Source organism: Pieris brassicae, chromosome 11, assembly GCF_905147105.1.
Source record: "Pieris brassicae chromosome 11, ilPieBrab1.1, whole genome shotgun sequence".
Classification (NCBI taxonomy): Eukaryota; Metazoa; Arthropoda; class Insecta; order Lepidoptera; family Pieridae; genus Pieris; species Pieris brassicae.
The window spans coordinates 11530233-11556912 of record NC_059675.1 but is presented as its reverse complement, the minus strand read 5'-3'; the positions used below and the strand labels follow the sequence as shown (position 1 = coordinate 11556912).

The 26680-nt window shown below is 33.5% G+C and overlaps 1 protein-coding gene and 1 long non-coding RNA gene across 4 annotated transcripts in view; one reads left to right on the top strand and one right to left on the bottom strand.

Annotated features, from left to right (window-relative positions):
* Nucleotides 1–26680, top strand: part of LOC123716169 (papilin) — a 63788-nt gene that overhangs the window by 11226 nt on the left and 25882 nt on the right. For all 3 annotated transcript variants that reach the window (XM_045671778.1, XM_045671777.1, XM_045671776.1), the window contains exons 2-5: nt 20306–20381; nt 26008–26186; nt 26306–26449; nt 26520–26670. In XM_045671778.1, coding sequence (XP_045527734.1) covers nt 20306–20381; nt 26008–26186; nt 26306–26449; nt 26520–26670 — 550 coding nt within the window. The remainder of the gene's footprint in view (nt 1–20305; nt 20382–26007; nt 26187–26305; nt 26450–26519; nt 26671–26680) is intronic.
* On the bottom strand, nt 24651–25316 carry LOC123716170. The gene is made up of 2 exons (XR_006754519.1): nt 25233–25316; nt 24651–25095 (listed from the first exon to the last, which is right to left on the bottom strand). It is a non-coding gene; the product is annotated as an uncharacterized LOC123716170 (long non-coding RNA).

Below are 26680 nucleotides of genomic sequence, written 5' to 3'. Positions count from 1 at the left end.
AGGATTTAAACTCAATATCTCATACGTGATCTGAAACTCTCGCTACTGCGTCTTAGTTATTCATTATTACAATCAAATTTCACTAATTAATGAAACATGTCGCAACGCAATTATCGTTTCAACTAATTTATCAAACAAAAATATACTCTTCTAATTAAAGTTATTAATACTTAATTAAATGTTAAATTCTTTTTGTGAAAATATCGGTTGAATGCCGAATAAGACGAGTTCATATAAGTTCTATAAAAGTATTTTTTGTTTAGTTTGAAATTTAGTTCAATAGAGATTAGTTGAATGTTTTAAGAAATTAGAAATTTTATGTATAACGTATCGTTAATTATAAAATTAAAAAGTTGTATTTATATTATTAATATTGGGCGTGTCCCTTTGTTGTCGGCTACAGTCTAGACTAGATCATTATCGGCCTCCTCACGCAATCTGTTACTATAGTAATTACGCGGTTATGATGTGGAGCAAAAAAATGCAAATTGGCACAATTTTTTCTCTCGACAAAAAGCCGGGTTTAAAAAAAATGAAATTAAGATTTTTTCGAAAAAATTGTATATTTGATATATTAGATTAACCAATGTGGAATTGATTTTACTATTATTTAAATCATTTTGAGTGCCGAAAGTGTATATAAAGGTTATATCTATTATATAAATAACATATAAATATCACACATTTACATAGTTATCACAATATATTCATATATTTATTATTTTTACAGTACCCTCGTTTTTTTTAACCAATTGTGTTGGTTCCCTTGATGAAACTTTGTAAATTTAAAGAAGAGCGAAGCTTTCCTGTCACAGACTGACTGACTTACTAGGGAGGCCTCAATCTGAATCCTATTGTACATATAGCTAAATAAATAAAGAATTTTTCAATTTTGAATAAAGGGTGTGGCGTAATGAAGGGATAATAAGATACCTGAGGGTAAAGCACGTTGCAAATAAGCTGGGCAGTTTTGTTTTTATTCATTACTTCGTGTTCTACAGTATAGTGGCTTTTAGTTAAAGCCCTCCTCTCGAACTTTCCATTTAGATCTGTTTTGCTTCTTCCATCCATTTCTCCCCTTTAAATCTTGCAATATGGCCTGCCCATTTCCATTTCAGTTGTAAGGTCAAGTGGCGCGACTGTGAACAAATATTTTGCTCCTCCACTCCATAATTATCTCTGCCACCTTCGACTTCTAATCACTCTTTCCCTTTTAAGGCTGTAGTTTCCTTTTACAACTTCTTTTAATAAGCAGACCTACTCCAAGCTTTTATACATATTGCCAGTTCTTGCTTATTATTATTTATATTAAACATGATATACACATTTAATTTAATATTGAATAACAAAGAATACTTAAAAATATATATATATAATGGGCCAAATTTTTTAAACAAATACGTTTAAATAACATATCTTTGTCAAAGCATGTGCGTGCATCTGTTAAGAAAACGTGAGGATATTTGTTTATTTTTCTAGTCATATTAAAATAAGCCACTCTGCATAGTGACGTGACTATACAAACACGGTTAACTTTGGGTTGGTTGACGGGAATACGTGTTCCGTAAGTTAAATATAGGAATTCAAATTTATTAAATCGTGAATCAACAGCACAATTTTACTCGTCTTTTTAACGTCCGAGGTAATATATTTACGTTCATCCCTTCCAGAGAGGCAGGTGTATGTGACAGACTCCAGGGTCTGTACTTGAAAGTTAGCCACTAAAACCCACCTACCTACCTAAGGTTACCCACTTAAACTAAGTCGCAGAGGTCTTCGGAGTCGATATCTACGGACTTCTACTTTTTTACTTATAGAATGGGTAGGAGGCTGACATAAATGCCAGAGGGCTCGCGAGTGCGTTGCCACTCTCTTGTTACCTCTCTCTTTTCACACCACTTCAGTGGACAGTTGGTTCCACATTTTAGCACAAAAACTGCCTTATAAATGCTCAGTTGTGGAACAACGGACGTCAAGGTGATACGGATGGAATTTTGTATTCCACAGCTTTATGTATCCGAACAACAATCCTCTGTAAAAACTTGCCGATAAAAATCATGAAACAGACGTAGAAAGAAATCTGAGGCTTGATGATGATGCTTTCAATTGATGATAGACCAACCATTATATTCCCTGTACATTTCTGCTAACTAAATCTATTAATATTAAGTTAAAAGATAATAGTAACATCATCCCGTAAAGTATTATAACCGTTAAGAACATTTTTATTTCGATGGATAATTTTATGCAATCAGTTCGACTTAAAGTGAACCGTGCTGACTGATATGTTTATTTCCTGTTATTTTTAACTGGCCCATTTGTTTTACGATGCGTTTTTAGAAGAATGTATTGTAATGTTTTTATGCTATACGTTTTATACGGGTCGTAGTGCTCAAAGTTTAAGGCAAGAATGTCGAGTTGCAATACGAAAAAGAGATTGAATACACACAGATACACAAAAACCATATACTCCAATGCACTTATGCTATCCTGTTCCATCTTACCCACTCATATAATTTAGTTATGTAGTTAGTAAACACCTCAGATACCTACTAGGTGTTTTGTCTTTATCACTCAAACATAAATTTTATGATAAATAAACGTGACAAAATAGTTTCAGCTAATTTTTGGATGGTAAAAGAAGTTGAATTAATAGCCTAGACCAAATTCAGGCGGGATCATATGATCCGCACATGCGATGTTCGAAAAATTGTCATAACTACTTGGGAGAGGAATATTGCATTTTATTAAATTATATTCATATTAACCGGATGCACTGTACCCATATGGTAGTCATAAAAATTTACTGAATTTATGTTTAACATTAGCGTGAATTTGCATTAATGTAATATATACGTTTTGAATAACTGTTACTACTGTTAATAATAATATTTATTAGATGCTACTTCCCAAAACTTGCTTACTTGCTTTTTAATTTAACTAACAAATATTCGGGAAACCATGTCTCATTATTTTTTGGCTTAGGGAGTATTTAATATCGCAGTGTAAGACTGTTTCAGTACTTTTTATCTAAGAAGATTGTATACATCGATTCTTAAAAGTAAATAATGTATATCTTTTCAAGAGTTTTAGCGTTAATTTTTCATTAAATGTTAGTTTCTATAGAGACAATGTCGTCATGTCTTCACATGTTCAAATTAACTGCCTAATTACTATTTACTTTGAAAAAGCCGAACACAAAACCAGTTAAAAATAAAAGTCTATTATTCAACTCGACAGTATCTTAACAGTTCATTATTCGTGACAACCAAAAAGACGAATATGGGAAAGATAATGCTCGTGTTGTTAATCACAAACTTTGAGATATATGAGATTAAAATTGATTTTGTAAAGCCTTCCCTCTCCTATTTTTACCTCTAGCTCAGAAAATTTTCTTAACAGTGCTAACAACCTAGTACAATTTCTTTCGTTCTTGGGATTTCCGCTAAAGAGGCTTCTCAGATTCTTTTTTGAAAACAAGTAAAAAAATCGTAATAATAAATAAAACAAAGCTTAATGTTAATGCTTAATAAAGACTTTGAAGTAACTTCTCTTCTAATTAACGTAGCATTGATTAAATGTAATCAAGGACAAAAGTTCATATCACTGTAATACTAGACGTTAGTATATATAATAAGTACAAAAATTAAATGATAAAATAATCTTCTTAATTGGTTTCAATGAACAGTTACTCTGCAAAGTCATTTGTTATTATTTTCTCATCTAACTCTTACCGCTACCTAAATGACAAGGTATCAATTAAAAGAAATACAATTATTATTACGTAAGCACCTAAACACGCTCGCTTGCTGGAGCGAGCCAAAGTGCTCACAAGTCAGTAGCCTTTGGAATACTGGTGATAGATACTTGCCAATTCGTCGCTTTGACTTTGTATAGGCCCAACCAGTATTTTCTAATATACTTTCTTGATTAAGTATATTTTCTCCCATTCTTTGTGAGTGGTACCTATTTTCTCTTGTTGTTTGACTGTGGAAACCAACCATCTTTCTATTTAACAGTCTTGCAGTTTGTAAGGTGGTCTACCTTATAAACTGGCCATTCTGAAAGTCATTTAATATCTCAATTTTATAGGTGGCTATAATTATGTGAGGCAGACATCTGATGGACCGGGACTTTTATTGTGTAGAAATAAAACAAAGCGCAACGAAAGGGCCAAGATGCAAGAAAAGATAACATTTTTTTTTACCTTCAAAGATTTGTAGTAATGTCAAAATATGAATAATAAATAAAAACCAGAGGCGCTAAATACATTTTAGGTCTGGGCATCAGATTTCTATATCAGGTTCGTGATCACGTGTTAATCTAATAGGCAAGTAGATTATCAGCCTCCTGTGCCTGACACACGCCATCGACTATTTGAGTAAGTCCAGCCGGATTCCTCATGATGTTGTCCTTCACCGTTCGAGCAAATGCGCACAGCCGGTGATCGAACCTACGACCTCAAGGATGAGAGTCACACGCTTACGTCACTAGGCCAACACTGCTCTGTCAAATAAGATTAAGATAAAATAAATTGATATATGATATTAGTTTCAGTTTAAAAATACCGTTATTAAACACTAACAATAGATCTCTGAAGATCATAATTATAATAACCGCAGGTTGGTGACATGCTATACAGATAAAACACGTTAATTTGCATCCGCTTATTATTTGGACCAATTCGTCTCCGATTATCCGAACGCGTTTAAGGCCGGCTCGAATCAAGTTTATGGCCTAGGCCTTTGATGTACTCTTACTCTCTCCAATGTCATAAAATGTGCTAAGTACGGTTTTACTGCGATGTATATAATGTTCGGACCGTACACCTAATGACTACAATAGTTCTTGTTGCCCATGATAATTCATGAGATGCACAGGTGTAGTTTCTTTCCTACTAAAAGTACTTCTCCCTTTTCCTGCAGCGGAGTTTCATCATCGGACGTCGAGGCACAATATGGAATGCTATCTGTATCACCTAGACGTTCGTCGTTTCGCAACTGAGCGTTTCTTAAAACAGTTTTTACCGCGCACCACTATGTGGAACTACCCATTAAAGTATTTCCGAACCAAATCGACTTAAGGTCCTTCAAGAAAAAAAGCGTACCAATTCTTAAAAGGCCGGCAACAAACCGCGAGCCTTCTGGCATTTTGAGTGTATATGGGCGGCGATATCACATAACATCAGGTGAGCCCGTTTGCCTCCTGTAACAAAAAATATAAAAACTTGAACTTTCTTCACAGCATAGGATGTTTAATACAATTTAATATTATTTTGTGTCTTAAAAGAAACGATACTCCAGTCACCAGTTGACCTTCTAGAATGATTTCTCAATCAATAATATCTAGAATATTCCGAATCTACAATAAATTCATATTTAGATCGTTACGTACATTAAAACTCCACAGAATAGTAAAGCAATCATAGTTTCATAAATTATGGAAGTCGCAAGCAGTTAGTATATGTAATAAACAAAGGTCTTTCATTATTTATCCCACCTTAAACTCCATAGAAACATTAACTGTCTCTACAAACAAAGCCAAACTTAAATTAATCACGTTTCCCAAAAAAATATTATTTTCTGGCAGGCTAGAAAAGACAAAAACAAGCATAAACAAGCATTATTAATTAGTTTTAAAGAAGTAATATTATTAACACCCCATTTACTTTATTAATTTCGTTGTCTATGAATTTAAGGACATACGGTTTTAATTAAGATGAGATTAGAAGTCCTGGGAAATCAAATAATTATTTAAATTCATGGAAGACGATAAGGTATTTGATTACAAATCGTAAATGCTTTCACACATTTTTTTCTGTACACGGTTCGTCTTAACTCCTAGTTGTTAATACATACCTGGTACTTTTAAATTAAAATAAAGTTTAGTATGATTAAGTTTGTATGTGCTGTTGATGGTTTATGTGAAGTAAATTAATTAATTATGTATGTTTTCCTAGACTCTTCGTAAAGCAAGCACTTTTCCTTCTTTAACGAAATTATCGACTTTCGCACAACACTAATTCTGTGTTTTTGTTTTCGTCTCTTTTGTCGGCCCATTTTTTGCATAGTCTGCGATCAAAGAATGCGGCCCATATAAGGGCTAATTCATCCGAATTGGTTCTCTATTTCCAATAAGCAAAGTTGATCCATCTTGTCATCTCATAAATGTAATTTTAATGAGGTGGATAAAAACTCATATATATTTAATATTTATATAACATAACATAAACAACAACAACGAATATATAGAGGATGTAATTGTTGTAAGGGAATGCTTTATGGATTATAATATTTATTTCTCGGTAATCGCTTTCACCTTCATGTTTTAATAATTTGTGTTGATAATATATATCAAAAATGTAATACGTGTTATTAGCCCAAATGAGATTCGTCTTAATGGAACATAGTCGTTATTTTAAATGTGTTTTAAGTTATTGATAAGCGTATGCTGTTCAGATCTTAATGGCATAATTATCTATATAGTTTTTCGTATGAGAAGAGAAAAAGACTTCGTCGTCATCCTGGACTCAAATAATATATTTTTATTATTTTAGTACGTTATATTTTGGAATGTCTTGTCCTCTGATTAATACACAATGCATATGTGTATAGCTTCTTCTTATCCTATCCATAATTGGCATACAATATTAAAACATACAAACTAAGTTTTCAATATAAAAATGAAAAAGTTTTGGCAAATCTAAAAACAGGCAAAATACACATACATGTTGAGAGTTTATGACGCTATATTAAATTCTTGGAAATGCGCGTAGCTTATTATTCATAGAACAAACAATCAAACAGACAGGCAAGCATGTGCGGTTTATGTAAACGTATCTAGATTTAGGTTGTTCAAGCGGTCTGGTTTTCTTCTTTCTTTATAAAAATATGTCTAACATAATTAGAGCTACAAATAAATTACAATGTATTTAATTTGTTTACACAGTATCAGTCACTTAAGCACAAACATTTTTACTTTCCCATAAAGAGATATAGATAGATAGACAGACATTTTATTAATAAATAAAATAAATAAATATGACGTAATGATATTCAACCCAGAGTACTAGGTAATCATAACGTAGTAAGAGACTTGATGTATGTGAAGTTGCGGGAAATATTAAATAAAAAACCTTTTTTGAATTTCCTCCGTGCCTTTAAACTTTCATTAGCAAGAGACTTTTTTTACATTATAGTAAAACAAACTCGTCATAGATAAATTACGTTTTACTTAATTGCCATTCAACTTTGCTATATCCTGTCTTTCCTTAATAAGTTAGAAAAAATATAGGTCATTAATCAAAGCTAAACCCGTTTATGACGGCTAGAGAGAGATAGAGGAATTCCTGTGGGTTCCGAGCGGCATTCCATCGAAAGGGAAACTTTTTGTCCCTTTTCTCATCTTATTAAGCAGCTTAGATGAATAGCGGTAATTTTTGTAGTCACTTTTTATCGTGATTTCTTTTGTAGGTGCGGTACTATGCTTTAGAATTTGTTCTTCAATATACAAAATTGTTGATAAATGTCAGTAACAAAGGCAAGAGTGAACTCCGAAACGAACGTTTTATCGCCAGACCATCAATAAACTGATTTACAAAGAACGAAATTTACGATTTTGATAAAATGCAAAATTAACACTTCTCTCGCTTCCGTGGTCCATTAGATCTTGTGTGTGTTAAAAGTTACACGATTGTTTGATGATAGTTTGTAATACTACCGATGTGCAACGGCCGTGTTTGTATAACTGTCAAACTCGCTCACGAAGCACGTGCAACTTGACACAGTTTTGATTACAGTGAAAACTTTTCACAAGTCAAATTCATCCAGCGATTTAAAATCAGTTTACACATTAAATGATTGTCAAAACTTAACATTAGAAAAACACTCCTACGAATTACATTAACATATGTATTTAATAAAATTATATATTATTTAATAATAATAATAGTCACAGCAACGAAACTAATACAGTTAGTTATTCAATGTTGCATAACGCAATAGAAATTCTAATGAAGTCATCCCAATTGACGTCCAATACGCATAATGGTCGTATTTCGCGGTCTATTGGTCCTACTTCCCTGTTCAACAATAGCGGCAGATGAACCGCGATTATTCATGCTTACATAATATCAATCTTGTAATGCATAGCTATGTCAAAATAATAACGGTGCATATCACTGTAGTGCTATATCAAGTTTGACGTAATTCATTTTCCGTATAAAATCATTCATTCCTTCATGGATTTCCTATAGAAAATCCCTACACGCTTTCGCACGCAAGTCCGTCGTCAGTCAAGTCAGTCCCGTGGGTCCTCCTCGCCCTTTTTTATAGAGTTTTGTCCTAAAATGGAAAGCGTGTACCAGGCCCACATACTAAGCAAAGAGTGAATGGACGCTACCCTTAGAACGCCCGCGACTTCAAGATGCGCAGACTCGACTTGACTTGATAGCAACCTGAACTCCATACCTAACTCTTTCTAACATTTATTTGGTTATCTATCGTTGTCTCTTTTCCCCTTGCTTAGAAATAATAGTATACGGTCTTCTTGTTCATATGACGCTCTAGTTAGGGGGAGTAGAACACACAACCCCTTGGATGAGTTGCGTATGTTATGCTTATGGCGTATGTCACGTCTCACACGAAGGCATATATGGTAGTGACTTCCTATTCATCCCTGTTATCCTGGTGAACGAGTATGTGAGGAGATTAGAATTTGCTAAGCTAACGTTTGTTTTTCTAACCTATGGGGATCTTCTAATGCGGATTTTCAAATGTTGTGTAGTTTGGATGACATCATACAAGGATTTTTAATCAGGATTTTTTAATAAAGTATCACGCACGTGCTTAGTTAGAAAGAGACAGGAATTTTCTCTCTCATGGTGCTTTCCCGTTTCTATCCCGAACCCCTATAGGATTTGCAGGGAACACACACGGAGCACACCCTACAGTTCAATATAAAATGTCCCTGTGTGTGTTTATAAATCCTGCTTTTTAAGGTGTCTCCTTTGTAAATCCTTAATCGTAATAAATTTAAATGATTGTTATATATAACTGCGCTGGTTATATTTTACCTATGTTAGTAACGGTTAAAATGTACATATTATAAGGTGTTAGCAAGCATAAGGTCAAAGACTTGTCCGTAAGTTTACAGAACTACGAGTGCTCGTAGTGGGAATTTGTGGAATTTCTGAGAATGCAAATACTTTAAAGCTCTCAAATTCTCATACTTCTAGTTTTGTTACCAGTTCCAATAAGTAAATAATATTACTAAGTATATTTAATTTATGGTTAGGTCATATACGAATTTAATATGGAAACTGATTCTCCGAAGCTTAAAATATTTTTGGTATTTTTCAGGTAACAAAATATAAAGCTCCAGTCATAAAGGACCCATCATCAGACGAGTTAATATTATAAATCAAAACTAATCAAGCCGCATGTGGGGTCGGTAGGCGTTATACTTATAATGGGCATATTTTTATAGGCTCTCGTGGGCTTAGTCCTATTAGTTTTATTTTAAAAGTTTATGGTCGTCGTAATTTACGGTGTTAGTTTTAGAAAACGTTTAGTTTAATTATATTAAAAAGAGGGTTTTTATGAATTATCAAATTTGTTCCAATTGTTAAAACTACGAACACGATTATGTAATAAATTAAATAATGATCGTTGTCTTTATTAACAATACCAATTACAGTTTGTTTTTAGAAGCTTTAATTGATTATAGATGAGTTATTATAGCTCTGGCTGATCACTTGAACACTTCTTTGACTAACTAAGATATTTACTTCGATTAAGATAAAAATAGTATTACACTGTGGCCCTATATGTCTCATACAAATGTATTACGATGACGTATGTTACTACTTCTGTAGTTCCTGAGTGTAAACCTTACTGTAGACGAGGGTTGAAGCGTTGTAAGAGGGTATAGAAATTTCGTTTGCGCCAACGAGGTCCGAATATAAGTAGCCATTTGACGGCAATACATTGATAGTGACCGGAATTACTGATAACATTTCCGCCGCCCACACTGTCCGCGTATTCAGGGACGAGATCTACTTTAGGAAAACCATAATTTTAGCAAAATTTTCACGCTTTCAAACGTAGGACACATTTTTATCATACCCATTGTTTTCTCCTTTGATTTAAGTCCTCTTGGCCTATCATTAAAAAACACATTGCCGATTAGATACAGGTACAAAATATCTTTGAATAAACCCTTAGCTCCGGAAAAGCTTATAAGAACCTGTTTTTAATCTAGTTTGATAACAATAGAACGTAAAAAATACCGTATAATTTTTCGAACTTGGGTATAAGAAGTATCATTGGTATATATAGAAATATCCCTATCTTTGTCAAGAATATTAATTAATCTAATCTTGTAGAAATCCAAAAGTTTAACGTGTATTATTTTACCACAGCATTTTACGACGAAAAACGGAAAATTAGCAACAAATAAGTACAATATTACTGAAAGCAAATAAAATTTTACTGTCAAAGATACCCGAAAATCGACCAGACAAATATTGACCCCAGCACGCCGCGACTAATTGCTTTGCGCTGTTCCGACATGCCATCTAATTACTTATTAAATGATTTCTCGGTCATTGACTTTAGATGAATTTCGGACAAAGGCCTTATTTTTGACAAATTACTTAGAAGCATTTAGTGATAAGGATTTTTAACGTGAAAACTACTTTTATTTTATTAACTTAAGAAGGCAGAAGCTAAATTTATATTTCGTGTAGCGCCGTTATATGCAGGGTTTAATTAAGTTAAAACACCATTCGTAACTGGCGCTGAGGGCGCGTGCGTCAAAGAGGTCAAAAGGCTTCTCCATCTAATGACCAATGTAACTTGAACCAACTACGCTGTTTATTGGTACTGTTTGAAGCGCACTTGCAATGTCAAGGTAAAATGGTGATAGGAACAGGTAGGACAGGTGGAACGCATGCGCCAGGTAAGGATACCTTCCATTCGTTTCTAGTTTCCTGGTACTAGGCTGGCATTTTGCCACAGGTACGCTCTAAAATGACAGGTGTAGTAAAGTAGGATCCTCAGGTGGATTTTCCTTATTTGACCTCTGAGCCATATTTGATAAGCCGCGAGATTATTTTGTAATTCTCGCACCAATCTGAAGAACTTAAATTGGAAAATTAACGAACTGCCTTGAATTCTAGGCAAGACATATATTATTGGCTCTTTTTTTTTAATATTATGTCAATAGGACCTTATTGGCTTGTTTCGCCTGCGTTCGTCCTTCCAAATTTAAAATTATTTTCTTTTGACAGAAAGATTTAAAAATAAAACCAAAATCAACACGTTAATTAAATTTTACGAAGTTTTGCTACGGTTTTTATCTGATAAATCGCACGGTTATTAATGGTTCATAAAAATCGCTTAATTATTTGCACCACAGGTAATTAACAATAAATCAGTTTAATCGTTAATGACAATTAAATACGATGCGGTCACCCGTGTTCACAGACCTTGTCAAACATTTACTAATGAGGTGTCAATATTGGTTTTTATCTAAAATAATTGATAAACTTCTACACAAAAAGGTGATATTTTATCCCTTAAAAGGGTTAAACGTTTACATATATATAATCTATAATACTTATAAAATTTTAGGAATTTTGCCATGTCTAACAAAAAAATATTCTTCTTGCACTTAAAAGATTATTTACCGAGAAAAGCTTTATGCTAGAGAATATCGTTAGACCGATGCGGATGGAACCACAGAGCTAGTACTTAATAAAAATAGACTAAAACATGAACATTAACAGCTAAGTTTATTAAATTTTTGTCGCACGGGTTCGATGTCCGGGTTAGTGAAGCGCGTTGCGATGTTAATTGATTATAACGACGTCTAGGATATGACCTATCTAGATCGGCAGCAATTGGACGTAGTTTTTTAACACTATAAATTAATTGCATGGCTTGTCACTGTTCGTTCTCACGAGTACAAATTTTCACTAATTCAATCAGTAGGGAGTTACTAGATGTTCTTGACAGCATTTTTTACTGTAAAATTATTGTGGTATATTATATACAAAGTTTCACATATACAATAATGATAACTGGCTTAGCGTCTGTTCTGTAGATTCATTTATTTGCGCCTAGTTTTTGATAATATTTGCATTAAAATGTAATTTAAGTGGATTAATTTTAGCCTTATTTCGTCAAAGGTCATCTAGAGTATTCCCGACGAAAAAATATATGTTTGGGATACGATCGGAGTAGATTAATCATCCTATTTGCGTTTAAGAACATAGGCCCAGGAGCAGACTTTGAAACGCCTTTCCTACATTCCTGGGGATTGCACATCACAGACTTCTTTTTACCCACTGCTGATAGTAAATACTGTAAGATTTTTGTTATAAATTCTTTCGAACACTCCAATCAGTTGCGTGAGTCATATGCGTCTTGCTTTTCATCACATTTGAGTCTATACTAAAGCGATAAACCTAGTTCCCATCGCAGAATTAGGTCTTATTTATGTGCTTAAACGTTTGTTTGATCTAAGCAATTACTATTGGGCGAGCTAAACAGTTTAACGTCTGAAAATTAGAACAATTATGTTACAGTGAAAAATAAACGTGCCTCGGAGGAATTAGCCTAACGAGTTATTGGTATGATAATATAATAATACTACCATTTTAATAAAAAAATATTTAAAAATAAAAGCCTTAATCTCGTTCAACGATTATATTCTTTAAGATCTTATTAATCGTTAATTCGGCGTTGATTCTAAAAGTCGTTATAGTACAAGTAATATATATGAATATCAAATATCATATTAAAGCAGTCTTGAGTATTTTTTTGAAGCGAGTCCTAAATTGCAACCATTCAACTTAGAATGTAGGCGAATGCGTAGGAACACTAAAATATGGTTCCTAACACACCGCGAGCTGAGTGATTGATATTTAGTTTGTTTATTTAGGATAAAAACGATGAATATTTTAAAATGTAGTGTAGACAGCTTATAAACTGATTCAAAACTATAGAACCGAAAATATGTATGATATTTACTGCATTCGAGTGGAGCGATCTCTATACATTCATCTTATGTAAAACATCGGACATCCCAACGAAGTTTTCAGAGTTGAGACTTAACGCATATCATGTCTCCCTGATCTTAGAATCGAATACGTTTTTGACAAACAAAACTCACCGAAAAATCTTATATTAACTGTTAAATTTATTGTATGTTTTATAGTAAAGTAGTTTGGACCAACATAAGTTTTTCCTTTAATGCCTTGGGATATATTATAAGAAATAATATTTCTCATTGTCATATTACATGCATATTTTAGATATATTGGTTACATGATATTTAAGTAAAAAAAAATGCCTTGAGTTACGCCTATGTATTCAATTTGATATATATATATATTTATATATAATAAAAAATAGCATTGAATATATCTGTTTATACCCAGACTGACCCTCTATGGTAGCATTGTGTCACCAGAACGATGACGACATTTACAGTTACCACATTAGAATTGGTGGATCATTGTCTATGATATCATTTGACTTGTTCTAAGCCTAGACTTATTATTACATTGTACCATAACTAAGGCACTCAAACCATCCGTACTAATTTTGATGGCCGTTTTTAACATGACATTTTTATTCTTATTGTTTTTGTGAAAACTAATAAATAGTTTTTATTTATTCATTCCTACTTATGTATATGCTGTTTGTGATGCTCAATTTAAATGCATTAACCTTTTTATTCTTTTACAATTTCCAAAGGTTATATACTTAAATAGTCATAGTCATTATTATAGTTCGTCATAGAAAGTATACAGGACGCAACTTCAGCACTTTCGAACATGTTTCCATAAATACGAATTATTCACCGATGCAACAGAATGAACAGTGGGCTCGAAGTAGTTTTTAATTCATAATTATTAAATTAAAGTAAAGTTTTTTTGGCAATGCAATATTTTTTTTTGTTTGGAAATCTGAAACCCATTTCAACCATTATCAGTAATATTATAAACTTACCTAATTACTTTTATAACGTTGTGTTCCGTTTATATTATGTTAAAATAGATAAATAAACTAGTACATAATGAGCCAAACCAGCTTTTAGGTCTGTTTAAAATAAAACTGATTTTCTTGGGAACTTCATAACAACGAACAAATGTTTACATTACCAAACCTATAAATTGTTTTTGCGTTTCTCGTGGAAACTCGTTTCTACTTTTCACACGTCATCAGTTATTTTTAGTAAACACAGAACCTAGGAGATAAACCTCTGTTATAAATGATTTGTTAAAATGAGAGCGATATGGTAAATTGAGAGGGTAAGATAAAGATAGTGCTATCTTTAGAGGTAGACGGTACTTTTGTAAGGATTTGTAAGGTACTTTAAACGTAGGACCGTAGTACTTTGCTTTTATTTAGTTGTTAGTATTTTCATACCCTTCTTTATAAATAAGCTGATTAACAGTTAATACAATTAATTAGTAATAAAACTCAGCCAGTAGAATAAATGGAATTTGAAATCAATTGTGATTTTTGTTAAAAAATAAATTGTAGTTGATTGATATATTTTAATTTAATACTTTTACTAATAATATATTAATATATAATTAAATCGTTTTACAAGTAGGATATCCAAGGCAACCCTGGGTAGTGAAATCGAGTTGGGTAGTCCTTGTCATACATGAATGGAACAAATGCAGGAGGTACTAGAGAAGTTAAAAGTACTCATAACGGACGAGCACGCATGGTGAATGTCATGAAAGAGGATGCAGCGAGAGAGCTATGTCAGGACCGTAGCTGGTGGAGGTCTATGGTCTCTGCCTATCCTTTCGGGGAAAAGGCGTGATGATATAAATATAATAAATATTTTTTTACGCAACAGGCCAACTGAAATCTCTATATAATCCCTGTTTCTATAGTACTTATTCTTTGATGCTATACACCAAATTTAAGTATTGGTACATGTAGTCTAATCTCTTAGACTATATATTAATAGCTGATGCAGACGCGCAGGCGTCTTGTCTCGATCGGAAGTACGTCAATCAATTTTGCATACAAACTACGTGTTTTGAATTATTTAATTAATGGGCTATACGATCAGCATCCACCGTTCAAAAGACTTTTTACTCCTTATTGTATTAATTGTCGGTCAGACATAGGTAATAATAAGGTTGGTTTATTTATTTTCTTTATCCCTTTATATATGAATATATTCTCAATGGTTTTACATCAGTGCTGGGCGTCCACGGCGAGCGTACTGAGTCAACAACACAGCTCACTACCATACTTTTCTGATTGTATTTAGTTTTATCTTTATTTCTTACTGTGCTAATTAACCTCTTGCTTTCATTACAAAAGCTATGACTTAGCTTGGAACTTCACACACGTGAACGTAGTTTATAGAGATATAAAAAGTTGCTACCATTGTGTTTAAGTTATGTTAAGATAGTATTATTTGGGAATGAATATTTAAACCTGTTACTTTGTACTCACACGAGACTGTAGATTTTTTTAATCAATCCAGACTACGTAAGCTCTAGTCTTCAACGATAAGCAGAGCTTTGGGCGGAAATGTAATAAAAATAATTTAAATATGGTCTCTGTGGCAGTGTACCTTCAATGCAGGCAGCAACTAGCTGTATTGCAATACTATTTCGTTGAGCGAGGAAAGCACCAGCTCTGAGGTCTCCTGTACTATCTACCAGGCGACAACTTAAATCTTTAATTAGCGCCTGTGCACTAGAGTGAATTATATAAAGTCTTTATTCAAAACGACATCTTTACAGCGTTAAAAAGTTACCAAAATGGCTATTTACTTAGTACAGTATATACGAGGAGAAATAAAAGACAGTAAATAATGAATATTTGCCGAAATCAAGCGCGTTGAATGGCTCTGTTAAGTACAAACATACCCATCTGTGTTAAGTGGACACACAAAAGCTATGATAACTTTGCAGTTTGTCTAACACTATTCAAACATAGCCAAAGATTTGTGATTACAAGGTGTACACCTGTTGGGCATACTTTGGTACATGCATACAATAGAAAGCCTCTTTTAAAATAGTCGTGGTTTTTGTTTCATAATATTTATTAATTTTATCCTTATCCATTATAAGCAAATTCGATATAATGAAATAGAAATACCTAAACATTTTCATATAATGCAAGGGACATTGCCACTCTTGTGTATTCAGTCACTGTTAAAATGAATAAGTCAGTCTTTACCGCAATGCTCGCGTAAGTACTGAACCTCTTAGCAAGTTAGTGTCCGCGCCAGAACCAGCAAGAGTTTGCAGTTAATCGGTAGATACTTGTAGCCGCAACATCTCTAACACATGTTTATTATGTACCCTACCCATGAGGATGTCAAATTTGTACCGAGCTATAGCTATATATCCCTTCTTAGGAAGCGTTCAAGTATAACGTCACGCAATTTTTGGAGATTCTTGACCTCCCCCGTGAAACGCGCCGTAATCTTCTGCATCCAATAGTAAAACGTTGCGTGACCAATTCACTGACTCTTTAACTTACCATTATGTGGTGTAAAGTACTAGGAAGTGGAAAATAATATTAACAATAACGCCTATTCAATCGTTAAAGTAACGTTTTACAAGAGGACCCAAAATTCGTTACCCTACCTAAGGGATAATGTATGTATTCTAATAAAATAATATTTCAAATCGATTCGGTAGTTTTGAAGCCTATTCAATTCAAATAAACAATCAAATCTTTACGCTTTGTGATATTAATGGAGAAGTATTGTTATTTATAAAGATCGCATTTTTGAATATAATATAAATAAATTACTGCAACAATATTTGTAGTACTAAAACTAATTTTAATCAAAATATTTGATAAACATAAGGAATCTGTAGTTCGTCATATCTTCCAAACGTATTAGCAATGTGTTCTCCATTATTAAATGAATATCATAATAATTAATGTGTCTGGCATTGTATAATGAACTTGGCATTACAAATGGCTTGTTCCGGAGGATGGTAAACCGATCTGCGCGCCGCGTCCAACTGTCAATTAATCTACATATACAGACTATATCGACAGGCGCTTCCTTTGGAATCGAATTTCGAGGGCACTGTACTCTTAGCACAAATTTTTACATAGATATCTTCTTACGACAACGTTAGTGATGATACTCGGTAACATCCAATGGACATAGTGAAAAAAAAATCAGTGGCGTCACAACATTTTCAGTCTGGAGAGATCAGATTTTTGTATCTGTTTCATGATCATTTGTAAATCTAATAGGCAAGTAGATGATCAGCCTCCTGTGCCTGACGCATGCCGTGGACCTCTTGGGTCTAAGGCAAGCCGGTTTCCTCACGACGTTTTCCTTCACCGTTCGAGTGATCGTTAAATGCGCACAAGAAAGAAAGTCAATTGGTGCACAACTGGGGGCCAACACTGTTCAATGGCTATAGTGATCAATTTTAAACATATAATACATATAGCAAAAAAGCTAGTGCGTCCGCAGAGCAGGCGGAAAAAAAATAAACGGCTCAAATATTCAAGTCTTTCCTTCAACATCAATTTTGTTCCCATTCGAGTAGAGACTCTTGAGCAGTGGGGTTCAAGTGCACAGGCGGTAATTAAAGATTATGGTTGGCGCCTGGTAGACAGTACCTACCGGTGACACTGAACCTGCTGCTTTCGTCGCTCAACGAAGCATCGCAATACAGAGAGGAAACCAGCGTTAAAGGTACATTGCCACAGGGACCAAACTTTTCTAAATTTCTTTTTATTATTACTATTATATATATTAGATTGTTATGTTTAGGCTTTAATAAACGATTTCATACAAATAGTTCTTTCAATATCGGTAGCAATGATTTCAGAAGAGAAACTAGGAAATTCGTGGTGCAAAAACTCAATAGTCGATATTATTAGACTTATTGTTTACTTTTAAGACAAGGCATAGATTTTCGTTATGTGTACTTTACTAGGCGAATGCTCGAACGATGTTCATGATGTTTAGTTACAAATACGCCACTAGTCAGAAATGTGGTTTGTGATCTGAAATAAATAAATATTAGAATATCTTTTGTTCTGTTATAATAACTATTTTACGTATTCTGATGAGACTTCCGTATCAGACTACCATACTACCATATAAACTTTTAACAATGTCATAGCTAAAAATACTCTATTACGTCAGAGTCCTAGTCCAAAATAGTATTAGGTCTTCAAAAAGCTTACATTAGTTTTCGGTGGCATATAAAATGGCTATGTTATTGTCTTTCATTTATTTGTGAGTATATAGCTATAATAGCTATGTGTCTGTACTAAAAATCTAACAGCGAGTTACAAGTTTGTTAAGTCGAATCGAAATATTTTAATACAGTTTTTATAACAACTTAATAAGGTTTTGTTCGAATCATGCATAGTAATTAACCCAGTCACTTTCTAAAAGAGATTTATCGACATTTATCCCACGGGATCCAAAGCCCGTTTCTCTGATAATCATCATATTGTCTTTTATCTATTTATATCTTGGAGTAGGTAATCATTTTAACAAACAATTCCCATCAAATACCAGTAAATAAATTTAACAACAACAATCAATGGCGCTACAACCTTTTTAGGTCTGAGCCTCAGATTTCTGTATTCATATTCTGTATTTCTGTTTCATGATCATATGTTAATCTAATAGGCAAGTAGGTGATCAGCCTTGTGTGCCTGACGGACGCCATCGACTTTTTGGGTCTACAGCAATGTTTCACGATGTTTTCCTTCACCGTTCACACCGAGCGAGTGTTAAATGCGCACATAGAAAGAAAATCCATTGGTGCATAGCCGGGGATCGAACTAACGACCTCAGAGTCGCACGCTGAAGACACTAGGCCAACTCAGCCCAATAATAAAATAAATTTAACAATGGCAAGTTCTAAAACAATCTGAACTTATTTTAATTCATAGGTTTAGGATAACTATTTCTTTATATCTCCTGCATTTTTATATTAATCAAAACGTCCTTCGTCTACGTAAGTGGTGCAAGAATTTTGACAACCCAAAGATTGATATTCGGACTATAGATATAGATTGACTTAAATAAATATTCTGTTGTTTTTGTGAATAAGGCAGGGGCAGATAACATTTGCGCCTGTTTCGTTTATTCTTTTTCGACGTGTAAAGCATTCAAAAGGCCACCGCTTTAGTGGTTATCATAGGATGTAGTTGGTTACAAAGATATTTAAAAGTGATAAACGTGTCGGCTTCTATCGCTAAGGATCTGAAGTCATGTTCACTGTCTTGAAACATTTTGGAAATTATTTTTAACTTATTAATTGTAACAATAAAATCGATTTTATATTGCTACAGATACAATTGTTACAATAAAATAGATGTTATATTGATTCAATCATTAAATGAAGCTAGACAAAGCTAGATGATGCTAATGACAAACAGTATGGAAAAGACAATATCAGATAATAGACACATTCTGAAATATACAAACAAGTATGTCTATATGGGAAAACAAATAAGATTCGAAAAGGACAATAACTATTTCGAATTCGAAAGGCGAATTCAACATACTTAGAACAAGAGTCTAAAGGAAGTTTTTAAAAGCAATATGCCAGTATTACGTAAAACCAAAAACATGTCAAGCTGTGTCTTGCCATGTCTAACGTATGCTTATCAGGCTTGAAAATATACAGAGAAGTTAAAAAGAAAACTCAGAACTTGGCACAGGGGCTTAGAACGGAGCATGCTTAATATTTGAAAAATTAATAAAATAAGACACACAAAGAAATGGAGCGTTATAAAAGCTGCTGATCCACTAAAGTATGCTCTAAAGCTTAAATGGGCAGGGCAAGTAGCGACTATCTAACGATCGATGGATCATAAGAGTGAACCGATGGGAGGCCCTATTGGAAACGAAACAATGAATGACCGCTCACCAAATGAGCGGATGACATTACTAAAACGGCTGCCTCCAGCTTGAAGCTACTCACCCAAAACCTGGAGGTTATTGGAGGAGGCCTTCACATACATATATATATATATATTAATAGGAAAAACAATTGTGTAATTTATTGAAAATAGATATATATATAGGTATAGGTATAAGTTTACTTTGTTCTTTTACAAAAAATAATAAGGCCTTTTTATTTTGTTATATATTTTATTGTTGCTATAGAATGCTGTGAAATAGTTTGTAGGAAAAGTCTAATAAATAAACACAAAACATGATCTAAATTAAGCCATTTAGTTAATTATATTAATAAAAAAGTCTGTAATTAATTTATTAATAATTTATTTAAAGTATATTTTATATTTTGTTTCAGATCGCTGCTTTTAGCAGCCATCTTCTTAAGTAATTGCGTATCATGGACCGTATCTAGACATCACTTTACACACAATGTAAGTATTTACAAGCTAACAGTTAACAGTATTGATGGTTTTTATTTAAAATTCAATGGTAAACAGTAGATAGGTAACAAAAAAACTAGTCACGCCTCAACTCTTGGTCTGGGCGTCAGATTTTTATGCACACCCCGGCACCAATACACCTTCCATTGGTGAGTTCGAATCTACGACCTTATGGAAAGTATGTCCAATATTGTGTGAGAAACTTAGGCAACATGAGAGGAAATCACAATTACGAGCGAAAAAAATATATTAGTATCGCGAAATATAACGAAAAATAAGACAAAAGACAACATGATACATAGTTCATTCACCTTGTTAGACTTTAAAATTTGACCGCAGCCATAAATCACCATCTAATGACGATCTAACGCCCGCAACTAAAGCGTGCCATTTCATAAAATATCAATAAATCCGTTTTCGGTGTATCGATTTATAACTGTTACCAATTGTATACAATTTGACAATCGGAGATTATTATGTCTATCAATTCATACTATAAATATCAACAATGATTGCAACTAAAAAGAAGCGCTCATAACTGGAAATGGGTATTCTTTATTAAGAACAAAGTATCTTTATATATTACTAAGAAAAATCTGGTTAATTTTCTTAATTAAAGTTTAGTAAAAAAAAAATTTTCTGTCAAGCGGCCGATTGCTGAATAATCCAAAATAATATTGTTTTTACTTTACCTAAACTTTGTCAAATATTGAAATAAAAATATATATCTACGTTGAACAAATACATTACACAGACGTGTATCCAACCTATTAACGATTTTATACATTCTAACACCCACACATTCCCACGGATCTCCATGGAAAGGTCTAAAGATATTTATAGATTAAAGGCCGGCGTATTACCGAATGCTATATAACACTAATAACATAGGAATTACTTTCAATTTCGTTAACATGGTTTTACAACGCACGTGGACGTCCCATCGTGAGACGAAATATTACGGATACAACATTGAACTTGACTAGGGTTGAGGCTTGAGCCTCTATATTTAGAGATCTCAACACGATTGTGATTGAATTTTAGGGGTAACACAAGTTCTCTTAAATATCCCATATCGTAACAAACGAGCTGTCGATAAACGTAACTTAGAACATTATTTTGGTCAACATTTACCTTAAAGAAGTTGAGAATACTAGACACAACGTCTTGGAGCGCCTAACTTTGGACGCGCTGTAATCCTGGGTTCGCAGATGCTTTAGTGGGGGTCCAAAGGGTCCATGAGTCTAAAAGACGGATGCTGACGAATCCTTGCAAGCATTGTACCCAACCTCCACCAGATCTACAAACCAGCGTGGTTTCACCATCACGCTAAGGTCCAATCCACATAATTAATATCCGTTGAGGGTCGTGACTTCCACGGGTAATAATAAAGGTCTTGGACTTCATTAGAGCTTTCAAAGCCATGGTCTTATTTTTCAAAGGTCTTATTTGAGCTAATATTCTAAAAACGTAAACAAATTTAAGTACACACATTTACAAGATTAAAAATTATGTATCGACAACCCTGACAAATGTTAATTGATGTCTTTAAATAATCATAAATCTCATCAGGCGCCTCAAATAATGGGTACGTTGGCATCACAGCTAGCTCATCAATAAATATTCGGGAATCATTGTTTTATTTATAGATTCAATATGTCATCCAGTAATTACTTCATTGTTTATGAACAATGCGAATTTACGTGTACGTGGGTAACTCTGAAAATGTTTAGAATGGGCCAGTTAGAAACATTTCTAATGATTTTTTTTTATTTGAATTTTAGAACTCTTTGGTATCCTATTGTATTCATTTGTCATTTGTTTTTGTAAAGTGGCGGCAAACCTAAAACTCTAACGTGAAAATGAACCTAACGTGAGAAAATTTTCGGTTAATGATTTATTATGACTTTCGTTGTAGGTTTACTCAACAACAAAGCTATGATAGGCTGCCATTAGCATTTCTTAATGAAGCCCCATCTCGTACCACTATTTACAGTTGGTTTAACGAGTTTAAGCGTGGACGTAGCAATCTCAATGATGATCCGCGTGAGGGACGTCCTTTAACAGCGACTACTGAAGATAACATCAGTTCTGTGCGACGCATGATAGCGGAAAATAAGAGAGTGACCTATCAGCAGATACGGGCAAGCCTAGGCATTGGTATGAGTCAAGTTCAAAAAATATTACACGAACATTTAGCAGTCAGGAAGCTTTGTACCAGATGACCAGATCCCCAACTTTAATCGACGAACAGAAACACCTTCGCGTGTACTGGTGAATATTTGACTATGGCAGGTGTTGAAATAATGAGTCATCCGCCATACAGTCCTGACCTGGCGCCCTGTGACTTTATACCCAAGAACTAAACACAAAATTCGAGGTAACCGCTTTACGAGCCCTGAAGATGCGGTATAAGGGTACGAAAATGCCATAGAAGAGAACCCTTAGGAAGAATGGGAATGCTTTTCTCAGTGGTTCCATCGAATGCGACGATGTGCAGAGAGGAACGGAGATTACTTCAAATAACAATAACAGTATTGGCAACTTTCTACATTAAGCCGTTTTTCATTTTCTACACATTTGTTTTAAAAGGAATTTTAAATAGAAGTTTTTTTTATGCTGTGTATAAAAATTAGGAAAAAAGAATAACAACCTTAAAAGTCTGAGCCTACGAATTCTGAATCTGCTTCGAGATCATTTGGTTTTTATAATAGGCAAGGAGGTGATCAGCTGTACCTGACACATGCCGTCGACTTTTTGGGTCTAAGCCACACTCCTCGAGCGAGTGTTAGCACATATAGGCGGAAAGTCAATAGGTTCGTACCTACCTACCAACACTGCTGAGCTTGCCAGTCTTGGAATTTGTTAATTTATTTGGCACCCAATGTTCCACTGGACACAGATTTTAAAGCTCAGTCATTTAAGTTAATCAAGTTCAGAGAGAATACTTAGCATGTATTTATTTTAATTGAATTGGGGCTAAATTATATAACAAAAAAAAAATTACACTGTCCAATAAGGTAAAACAAAACCATCAAAAGATGCCAATGTTTTAGAAGTAAATCGTGTAGGTGTATCAAATACTTCAGTTAGAAGATCAACAGGTGCGCAAGAGCAAAGCAAATAATACGCTTTCAATGCTTTATATTATGCACTGCAGATTCCGAGTACTAACGAGATTGGAGCCACAACACATGCGACCGGATATTAAATAAAAAAAATATTTTTTTGTACTTATTAAATAAGAAACACTATAATGTAATATAGATTAATCTTGTATATAACAAATGATTGCTTAATATACATAGAACATCTATTATATTCATAACAAACTATATTTCTTTGTATTCTGATATTAACTTCTATTTTATTATAAATTCTATTTAATAAAATAATTAATTTAAATCTTTCGTTGGTTCTAAGGGCTATAACACGAAACAGCAAATGAATTCTCTCTAGTGGATCGTTACAAGTTGTTTATAATGATAACATTGTATTGTACACATTTCCTGTGGTGACGGGTAAACTTAAGGACTACCTATTATAAAATAGACCATGTTTATCATTATATTAAGTTATAGAATTTTCGAGTTATAGAAGCTTTCGAGAAATACATATAATAATTATAGCAGCTTATCAGCTATTTGTTATTTTAATGGAAATTTAGTTAGTTATTTTAATGGCAAAACAAACTGAATCAATCGAAGTTGAGTCCATGTTTAATTGTGACCCCCCTGGTAACCTACCGTGAGCTCTTATTGCAAGCCTATTGACAACCTGTAACAGAGATGCATCACTAATCCGTACCATGACATTGAAAAAACGAGACAGTTTAGGTTTCCACGTGACCTTAGCGGTAATCAGATTTCGTTCGTTCAATTTGTATGAAGATTGACAGTTGCGCGTTCCAACTATGACAGAATAAGCCATTCTAAAAAAGTTACTTTTTGTTCAACTTTTTTGTGTCGAACGTGTCCAAATTATTATTTAGAACATATTACATTCTATATTTTAATAAAACTTTAAAATAATAAGATGTATCTATTATCTTATTTAGGCAAAAACAAAAATTGTATATTTTGGGGTATTTCGAATTTAGGAAGTGTAATTATAAATAAATTATTAAAATATCGACGAAGATGAGGAACAGGACGGCAATTCCCCTTTATCGACTTAGTAGATGTCGCGTTTAGAATTGGCTATAGATCAACGACTTTGATTCTTGGAAGATTCAGTGTAACTACAAATAATTGCACAAACTATGTTCAATAATATTTATTAAATTAATTAGGCAGGTTTAACAAAATCATAATTCCCCAATATATAATATTTTATTTTAAACGAGCTCCCGCCCGCGTTGGTCTCGTGTATTTTACCAAATTCTCTTGCAACTCCTTCAACGATTAATCCGTGTATTAAAATATAGCATAATTATTGACACACCTAAACCTTTATAAGGATTCTGTGTTATAGGTAAATACTGCAAAAATAGCCGCCGCCTGGTTCTTCGTTTTACAACAAAGAAGAATGCAATAACGAGTATTTATTATAATAAAATTTTCCTCATTATGATCAAGAATTGTATTATTCTACTCTGCTTTTTGTTGTTTAAATAAACATAGGCAATTTTCAATTGAATGTTTATATCCAATTAAAAATATTCATATAGTCTCTCAATTCAGCGAGTTTGGTTAGCCAGGTTAAGCTGTAAAGAAAATATAATTATTTATATTATGTGAATTAGTTAACGTATTAACTAATTTCATACAATTTGAAGGAATTCATTTTTATTATCTTTTATTATAGTACTTATGATTTTCCACTTATAACTTGACTTATTACTTGTAATATCTTTTGCGAAGGGATAGGGATATCAGGAATTCAGGGTATCAGAAATACCTTCCATATAGGTATTTATTTTTTAGAAAACAACAACAACGTTGTGTACAATACTTACCGCATCATATTTATAAGTTAAACAATTTTTAAAACAATATTTATAAAACTGAAATTTTGTAAACACCAAGATATTGAATGCTCCTATCATAATTTGACGGAAACGTTTAAAAATAATGAGTGTCAACTGTCAAAGCACCAGAAAACTTTACGTTTTAAATATATCGAGAGAATAGTTTTAAATTAAATAAATAAATATAAAGACATAATAGCTTATTGTTATCGATGAATTATTTAAAATAATTTTATATATTTTTATAGAAACATCATCTATAAGCAAGTTTGACAGATAAGTTTCAAAACTTACATAAAAACCACAAACAAAATTATCGTTCTTTGATTCGTTCTTGCGAGGCAAAGAAAATAAAGCTTCAGTTCGTTTCAGCTTATAAAAAATGCTATTGACTTTAGGTACCTAAACTCAACTGCATCGCAACTGGATTGTTTTAAGAAAGTTCATGGTAGGCCCCCAGAGATAATATATCCAAAATTGAATATGGAAACAAACTAGTATCCCAAATCTGTTATGATTAAAAATGGATTAGGTAGAGAAAGGGAATTCTATCGAGTGATTATAAAATTGTGTAAGCCTAGCTTGCTAACCAGATCAATGTATAACGTGTATACAATATGGAAATCTAATTATTTTTACATTAATCAGGCTCACAATCATCGCACACGGCATAGGCGGCAGGGCGTAGGCCTATTTCTCTCGGCATCGTATGTGATTCCCGGGGGAGAAGGCACTGGTGCGTGGGGGGAATGGGGAGACATCTCCCCTTGCTCCAGAACGTGTGGCGGCGGTGTTGCCAGTCAAAAGAGAATATGCTTAGAAGTTGGGTAAGTTTAATTCTTAAGACAATATACATAGCTCACCTTAAATTTTAAATAAACCTGATCTCCAATGTATAAATCTAATCTGAATATTGTAACGATAAGGTTATGTTTTGCAATTGTAGGTTAGACGGCCGGGCATTGTGCTCCGGCGGAGACACAAAGTACTTCTCATGTCAGACCCAAGATTGTCCTGAAGGAGCTGGGGACTTCCGATCTGAGCAATGCGCAGAATATGACACTCAATTGTTCAAAGGGAACCGTTACAAGTAAAAATATAGCATAACTCATTCTTTTAAATTCACGTTTGACACTATTTAACACATATTTTACTTGCAGTTGGGTTCCATACACAAGAGCCCCGAACCCATGTGAACTAAACTGTATGCCACGAGGCGAGCGCTTTTACTATCGTCACAAATTGAAGGTAGTTGACGGTACACGATGTAACGAAGATTCATTTGACGTCTGTGTTGATGGCAATTGTCAGGTAAGATGTT